Genomic DNA, 8417 nt, shown 5'->3' on the forward strand with positions numbered 1-8417 from the left:
TTTACCTCAATATGCTCCAACCCTTAGGGTAAATATGAGTTAAAACTTAAAACTCATTTCTGGGCCAAATTTAGCCTAGATTTACCCCAGGATTAATGGAATTGGCCCACCATATATGTATATTTTTTTAGTTTTATATTTATAAATTCATTGAATTCAATGGTTAAGATCTAATTTGATGAAGTCCAATGGTAAAAAAAAAAAAAAAAATCTAACGGTTCAAATTTAAATCCAATGGCTAAAGTAAATAAAAAGAAATTCTTTTATATGTTTCATATTTTTTCATAGTGTTTCACGAGTTTCATAGTGTCAGTTAGTGATTTTTCAATATTTATGGGAATCTAAATATTTTTAGGTTAGAATGTTCATAAAATTAAATTAGGATAATTTACATAATTTTTTATTTTTAAAAAAATTACTTTAAGAAAAAAAAATTAGCCTAAATTCATTCTTTAATAATCTGGGTCTAAAATTTTAACCTAGAAGGATTGAACTAAAAAAACTATTTCTGGGTTAAAACCTAAATTTTTTGGGCTAAAATTTTTAAGTTTTAACCTGAGGGTTAGAGATGGTTTAAATGGTAAAATACCCAGGGTTTAAAATTACAGCTAGTATCCTCGCTTGTCCTTTCCCCTTTCTCCTTGTCGTCCTTCAAATCGAAGGTTGGCGACCTTCAGTTACCAGGAGAAATCAACAGTTAGCCATAATTCCTTCAATGAATTAGAGTATGCTCTGCTCGTTTTCTGCGAAGTTTCCTTCATTGAAAAAAAAGTGGAGAAGATAAGATTTTGTTTTTATTTATTTATTTTTTTTTTAAGACTAGCGTTAGTAAATTAGATGTTAGATTAGTCACTGATAAGGTTCAAATACACATCGTCGTACAAGGGCACGACACTATTCTACCACTGCGGTGAACTGCCACTTGCAAGAAGATAAGATTATTAAAAAATTATTAAAATAACTATCATCCAACATCATGATATTTTAAGTCATCTCTATAAGTGTTAGGTTCTCAAGCCCAGGGAAAGAGCCCAACCCAAAAGACTAGTCCAATAGGTAGGAGGACCCAAGGACTTAAGAACCCCTACACCCCTACACCCCTACACGCCCATAAGTGTAGGCGATGTGGGATCATAACATTACACCACCGTTCGGAAGCCGACGCCCACGGTAGCCCTTACTCTGGTGGCTTTTACTCTTAACGGCGGCGCACCCTTTGGTCGTCCTGTTAAGGTAGCCCTTTCCAGGTCGCCCCTTCCGCCGCGTCAGGAACCTAGGCTCTGATACCAATGTTAAATAACACACTCTAGTTTAGATTCATAACCCATCATATCTTGTCTATCTTACATTTTGATACAACAAATAGTGAACTAGACTGAAATCTATTTTAGCACACACCCAGCCCAACACATGAACAATTTCATTTCATTTTGTATTGTATCATAAAGTGTTGATTATTTTAAAAATTCTAAAAAATAAAATAATTATGAGAAAATAATGTGGCAGTTTTAATTTTAAAGTGGACATTTTTCTATTGTTATTTTAATTTTTTTTAATTATAAATGACGTATGTTATACTTACATGGCTGTGAGATTAGTGTAAAATTTATGTTCATGTAATTATTAAATTGTCCATGTTTTTTGAACTTTTGTTCAATTTTAATAAAGGGGTTAGAATGATATTTATGAACTTTTGATTGACAACCAAAGTTCTATTACTATGTAGTTTAGATTTGTCACAACTATCCCAATCTTAAATAGGCTGTATATAAAGTGAGAATGCTAGGTAAATCTTTCAAAATATCATAGAGTACCTCTGTCAACTTAGAATTCTTTGTCCCAATCTCAAATAGGCCGTATATAAAGTGAGAAAGCTAGATAAAGCTAGATAAAAGCTTTCAAAATATCATAGAATACCTCTATCAACCTAGAATTCTTTGTCTAAATCACAAATAGGCCGTATAAAAAGTGAGAGTGCTATGTAAGCTTTCAAAATGTCATAGAATACTTCTGTTAACTTAGAATTCTAAGCTATCAAAATATCATAGAATAACTTTATCAATTGAGAATTTTTGTCCCAATCTCAAATAGATCGTATATAAAGTGAGAAGGCTAGACAAATGTCAATTTTAAGGACAATTCATGACAAAAACACTTTTTAAAATATCTGAACATGTGTTAAAAGACACTTTATAAAAAATATAATTTGAACTTGTGGCGTGTTGATTTGAACGCATGGTAAAGACGGTGATACCAAAACATGTGGCTAGAAAATTCGGTGTGTCGTCTGTCTTCCCAACTCGTTCGCTAACCTATATATATGTGTGCTGAATCGCAGTGAAAACAAACAACGCACGTAATATCGAAACATGTGGCTAGACGTGTCTCGTTACTTGAAAGCAGGGTAATATCGAAACATGTGGCGAGTACTTCCGTGTCTCGTCTCGCTTCCTAACTCTTTCACTAAGCATATATACGTGTGCTGAAACTCAGAGTCCAAAACAAACAACGCGCGTAACATTCTCAGTTTCTCATCAAACTAGATTATTTTACGTTCTCTCTGTAAACCATTGGAATTCTGTTGTTCTTTCATCACCCAATAACAGATTACGTAATTGAATTAAGTTCCGAGTCTCTTTGTTTCCGTAAATTATGTGTGTGGCTTCGGCCGGAATGGGTGCTCGGAGAACGTCATTTCAACTGCTGTTTGATGCTGTAAAATCAGTGCAGGAGGAGAATACAATGTTCCAACACATCCTCGGAGACATCAAATCCACACTGGACTCTCTACAACCTCTCATCAAAGACATCGAAAAGTATAACTCGAAAGAGGGACTGCAAAATTATGCAATACAGATGGAGGAAGGAGCAAAGCTTGTTCATAAGTGCAGCAAAGTTGGCGTGTGGAGAAAACACACATACACCAAGAAGCTTCACCAACTGGATAAATCTCTTCGAAGAGTGTTTGATGTGCTTAAACTGCAGGGTATGAGGGATGCGAGGGAGACGTCGGTTTCTTTGAGGAATATCGAGACGGTGCTTTCTCGAATAGAAGAGAGTTTGAAGATAAAAACTAATCAGCCTGAAATGATTAAATGTTCGTCTGCAGTGCCTGAACCGCCATCCGTTACAGTCGGGTTGGATTTGCCGTTGAAGGAGTTGAAGATGAAGCTCCTTAAGGATGAAAAGGTGTCTATGCTTGTGCTGACTGCTGCTGGAGGATGTGGGAAAACCACCTTGGCTAAAATGTTTTGTCAAGATCAAGAAGTCAAGGGTATGCTATTTACGATTTCAATTTTTTTTTTTGGTTAAGTTTTACATCCTAGTTAAAAAGTAATACACCGTGTAGAGGATTATGCGAGTAGACTTCGCGCTAGGGCCTATAAAATGTCCGCTATACTCCCTCCAAACATACACAGTAACCAAAATTTGTTAAAGAAAATAAAAACTACAACGAAGGGGACATGAAACTAAAGCGCACGAAAGGAATATAAGAAAGATTAGAAAGACCTATATGGGCATGCCCAACAAATAACTAGTCGTGATATGAACCTGACATGATTTTCTTTGTACTAGTGGTAAGTTAAGCTGATGCCTTCCTCTTAGAGTTAACAAGTCTAGCAATAAGCTCCTGTTTGATTACTTGCATGATCTGAGAATTGCAAACATATCTAGTCAACCTTTTATTAACACCTTTCTTACATCCTGTTTGGATAGATACATTCAAGAATAACATCTTCTTTGTCAATGTCTCGAAAAAGCCCAACTTGGACCTTATTGTACACGAACTATATCAACGGAAGGGGTCCGAGCTGCCTGCTTTCGAAAACGAAGTCATGGCAGCAAACTGGTTGCAACAATTTCTGAAGGAATCAAGACAAAATCCTCTACTGTTTGTCCTGGATGATGTTTGGTCAGGATCAGAGTCCCTTCTTGAGAAGTTTGATCAATTCAAGTTTTCAAATTACAAGATTTTGGTCACATCAAGATTTGCATTTCCAAGATTCGGTTCTCCTTATCATTTGTCACCATTGAATGATGAAGATGCAATGGCTCTTTTTCACTATTCAGCATCCTTGGAGGACAAGAGCTCTTATACTTACGAAGATCTTTCGAGAAAGGTGATTTCTTAGTCCACAATACCATATATATATATATATTTAAATGATTATTTATGCCTCAGAAGAGGGTAAAGAAATAACGTTTGAGCATCCACACACGTTAATGAACGGTGAAGAATGAAGTAAGAAGAATGAAAGAGTAGACAGTTTACAATTTTATTATCTTTATGAAACCTTTTAGGCTTTAGATGATTTTCAACGATAAAAATCAAATAATAGTAACTGAATTCATTTTGGATATTTAAATTGCAGATTATCAAGCATTGTAAGGGATGCCCACTTGCCATTGCATTGGTCGGGAGATCACTTCGCGGCCAGCCTTTAGAAATCTGGCAGAAAAGAGTTGTAGAATGGTGCAAAGGTTCCTCTATTCTTGATTCTGACAAGGATTTACTTGCTTGCCTCCAAAGCAGCTTAGATGCCTTGGATAACGAAAGGGCTATCATCAAGGAATGCTTCCTCGATCTAGGTTCTTTTCCAGAGGACCAAAGAATTGCTGCTGCCGCCCTCATTGATATGTGGGCAGAGTTATATGGTCTAGATGAGGAAATTCTGACCATTGCCAACCTTCATGAGCTCACCTCCCGAAGTTTAGCTAATCTTGCTGTCACAAGGTATGCAAGTTGCTCATAATTTTCTATTTCAATGTATGCTGAACAAATCATTAAAGAAATTAGTATTGATCATCCAGGCATGAGAGGGAGGCCGATGGCTATTATACTGAACACTTTGTCACCCAGCATGACATGCTTAGAGAGTTGGCGATCCATCAGGCGAGTCAAGACCCAATAGAACATAGGAAACGACTATTTATGAACATATGTGGGGACAAACTTCCTAATTGGTTGACAGAACAAAAGTATCAAGCGATCAAGGCTCAACTATTATCTATCTCAACAGGTTCCATCAATCTCTCTTAGTAAATACTTATACATGTGCACTCGGGACACACGTGTGCACTCACAGACATGCTCATTCATACTAAAACTTCAATAGGACTTCCACACATTTAATTTCAACCCACGCTAATATCTTAATGCTCACTGTTTGCAGATGGTGCCTTCTCAGCAAAATGGCCAAACATTCAAGTACCCGAAGCAGAGGTTCTAGTTCTGAATTTTCAAACAAAGAACTATGCCTTACCTGAGTTTGTGGAGAAAATGGATAAACTAAAAGTTCTAATACTACAAAATTATGGTTCGTTACCTGCAGAACTAGATAATTTTGAACTACTTGGTTCGCTACCAAATCTTAGGAGAATTAGATTAGAACGTATTTCAATTCCTTCCATAAGCAAGGTCCTCAAACAGTTGAAAAGTTTACAAAAGATTTCTTTTTTCATGTGTGATATCGGCCAAGGTTTGGTCCAAATTTTAGATGCACTGCCAAATCTAGTGGAATTGAACATAGATTATTGCCATGATCTCGTGCAACTTCCTGCCAACCTTTGTGACCTTGTTCACCTTAAGAAGCTTAGCATCACCAACTGTCATAAGCTATCTGCCTTGCCTGCAGACATCGGAAAGCTAGTCAATCTAGAAGTGTTGAGGCTTAGGTCTTGTGCAGAATTGTTAGAGTTGCCACGCTCTATTAGGAACCTTATAGTTTTGAAATTTCTTGACATATCTGATTGCTTTAGCGTAGAGGAGTTGCCCGAGGATATTGGTGCAATGTGCAGCATGGAAAAGATCAACGTGAGCCAGTGTTCAAGACTGAAAGAGCTGCCTGCTTCTGTTATGGATATTCAGCAGTTGAATGAAGTGATATGCGACGAGGAGACAAAAACTTTATGGGAACCCTTCTTACCATTTCTCACAAACATACACATAAAGGTGATCAAAGAAGATATCAACCTAAGTTGGCTCAACAAGCTTCCACCCTAAGGCCATGGTCCTTCCATCAATGAGTGTTGGTGCAATGTATGCAGTGCGATTGTGTAATGTTATTTTTCTTTTGTAATTTACTACTATTTTATGTTTTATGTGTTTGTAAATAACATGGCCGTGCTGTAGGATTACCGTCATTATCCACCATGGGTATTATTGTATATAACATGTCTCCACTTTTCATTGTTCAACTCTTCATTGATTTTCCATTGATTTATCCAATTAATGGGTGTTGATGCAATTTATTGCAGGGAGAAGTGCTTGGAAAGAAAATAAGTGTTCAAAAATAACTACCTTTAATTTATCCAATCCATGAGTGATGGTGCAATGTATTAATTTAATTGTTGTTTCTCCTCTATCTCTTGCTTCACCTCTCCATTCCCCTTCAGTTAAATAGCCCACAACATTATTGTTTTATTTCAAGGGTAATGCTAAGGGAGTTTAAATTCAAGTACGTTGTACGCATAACACCATTGAAAGAACAAACGGATTACAAAACTAGAAATATTATTGACATTGAACATTCCAAATTCGCCGAGAAGGCTAGATAAACTAAAGAGACTACATTGGTATTGATTTGTTATTCTATAGAGTTACAAAGTACCATTTATATATATATATATATATATGTATGTATGTATATAAACTAACCTAACCCTAATAGGCAAGGAAACAAAACCCTAATATTTGTCATTTTATAGACTACAGTGATTGACTTGTTATTCTACCGAATTAATTAGAGCATGTCAATACTTTAAAAGCCCGACTTGGCTTTGTAATATGAAGGCCACAAAGAAATTCAACAGCTACAAATCAATTAGAGCATGACAATTAAGTAGACGAAGGGGTTCTTTTCTCCAATTGATCTCTTGAAGTATTTTTGTATAATTAGTTTTGAAACAAAATAATTGTACATTAGAAAAGATAGCTGACATTTTCACTAAAAAGGAGAGTTGATTTTTATTAATTAACATTGAAGTTTTTGCATATATATTTTGAGAAAATAAGGGAATTACAATATATAGCCTACTCACATAAAATTTTCATTGTTTGTCATTTTTCGTTAACTTATAATTCATGCAAACGGGATCAATTTGTCAATAAACGTATAATACACATAAATGAGATCAATTCATATGTGCATTGAACATGACAAATCTCATGTGATCAGTAGGGAAGCATATAATTTCCTTATGTTTTCATAGCATAAGCACAAAAACTTTAATGTTGATAAATGTTGGGGGACTTTTTAGGTTGAGGTAGATTTGAACTTTGAGAACGTCCTATTGTCTCCTTGGTGTAGATTCGTACCAAGTCTCGGAATATCTCGAAAGAGTTAGCTTGTCTTAGGAAATACCCCGGTAACATCAACGGCTCGAAGATGACATGATTGATCAAAATAATGACTTGCTCAAGTGAATTATGGTGTCGAAGCTAGAAGATTATAAGTTTACATGAGAGAGAAGGGATTTGCATGGTTGCATGGCATTCTTTGCTGGGTGATTTGGGCTTTCTTAGGGTGATAGTAAGGCTTCTAATGGCTGAGATGTTTGATGGAAGGTTGTGGCAATTACTAAGGTTGCATGAATAGTGATGCTTGAGGCTTGAAGTATGCTTTTGGACTAAATGGAACTCTCTAGGCTTATTTCCTTAGTGGTTCTCTCTCTTGCGTTCTCTCATATCTCTCTCTGTATTCTACCCTCGGATCCCCCTCTAATGGCTTATCCTCCTCCTTATGTTAGTGAAGGATTCTTCTCTAGGCTTCTAAGGAATCTCCCTTGTGGCTTGGTCTTCCCTTTCCTTCTCCCTAGGCTTCCTGTCATTCATCTTTTGGTATAAGATAGCTGCATTGTTGAGACCTACAATTTACTTTTTCCCGAGACGCGGCTTTCCTAGGGCGTCCTTTCGCAGACGTTAATTCTAGTAACGCGCTTCACGACTTTGCACGTTGATTGTCTGTGCAGGCTGGGAAGGGAAAGTCAGCATTAAATGCCTAACTTGCTGGGCTTAGCATGCATTTAATGTAAGAATCTAGTTTAGTTATATCTAAGGGAGTTGGTTTGCTAAGGAAAGGGGTAAACTAGGTTAATTCTTTCTCAATGATGCCTACGTGGAATGCAAAGGGCATGAGCTTGGATTTTTGGGCCCCAAACAACCCAAAGTCTTCCATGACCTCGATTATATGTAGGCCCGTTAACCTTTCCTAACCATCCACACCATAATCCACTTAACAAACCCTGAATATGGCTTGGGCTAAGCATGATTAATGACTAAGGAAGCATGGCGTGATGAATACGCATGAGCATGGCATGAATATTCGGCTTAATCACCGTGGCATGGCATGTTTGTAAATATATTCCTTGTCAATCTAGTGCCTTGACATATGTTTGAGCTTGAATGTAGGCTTTGC

At 36.6% G+C, this 8417-nt stretch overlaps 1 protein-coding gene across 1 annotated transcript; it reads left to right on the top strand.

The window, feature by feature from the left end:
* Positions 1–2520: 2520 nt before the first annotated feature.
* Positions 2521–6186, top strand: LOC137745816 (probable disease resistance protein At5g66900). Its single transcript, XM_068485831.1, has 5 exons — positions 2521–3274; positions 3718–4121; positions 4374–4735; positions 4813–5021; positions 5175–6186. The coding sequence occupies exons 1-5, from the start codon at positions 2653–2655 to the stop codon at positions 6002–6004; spliced, it is 2427 nt and encodes an 808-aa protein (XP_068341932.1). The 5' UTR covers positions 2521–2652; the 3' UTR covers positions 6005–6186.
* Positions 6187–8417: the final 2231 nt, after the last annotated feature.

The sequence above is a fragment of the Pyrus communis genome, chromosome 1, assembly GCF_963583255.1.
Source record: "Pyrus communis chromosome 1, drPyrComm1.1, whole genome shotgun sequence".
Lineage (NCBI taxonomy): Eukaryota > Viridiplantae > Streptophyta > Magnoliopsida > Rosales > Rosaceae > Pyrus > Pyrus communis.

What these genes read in the sequence shown, in the direction of transcription:
- LOC137745816 (XM_068485831.1), top strand. Translation starts at nt 2,653, where the DNA reads ATGTGTGTGGCTTCGGCCGGAATGGGTGCTCGGAGAACGTCATTTCAA. An exon ending in TCAAGATCAAGAAGTCAAGG is followed by an intron (nt 3,275 to 3,717) that starts GTATGCTATTTA and finishes CTGTTTGGATAG; the next exon opens with ATACATTCAAGAATAACATC. An exon ending in ACGAAGATCTTTCGAGAAAG is followed by an intron (nt 4,122 to 4,373) that starts GTGATTTCTTAG and finishes TTTAAATTGCAG; the next exon opens with ATTATCAAGCATTGTAAGGG.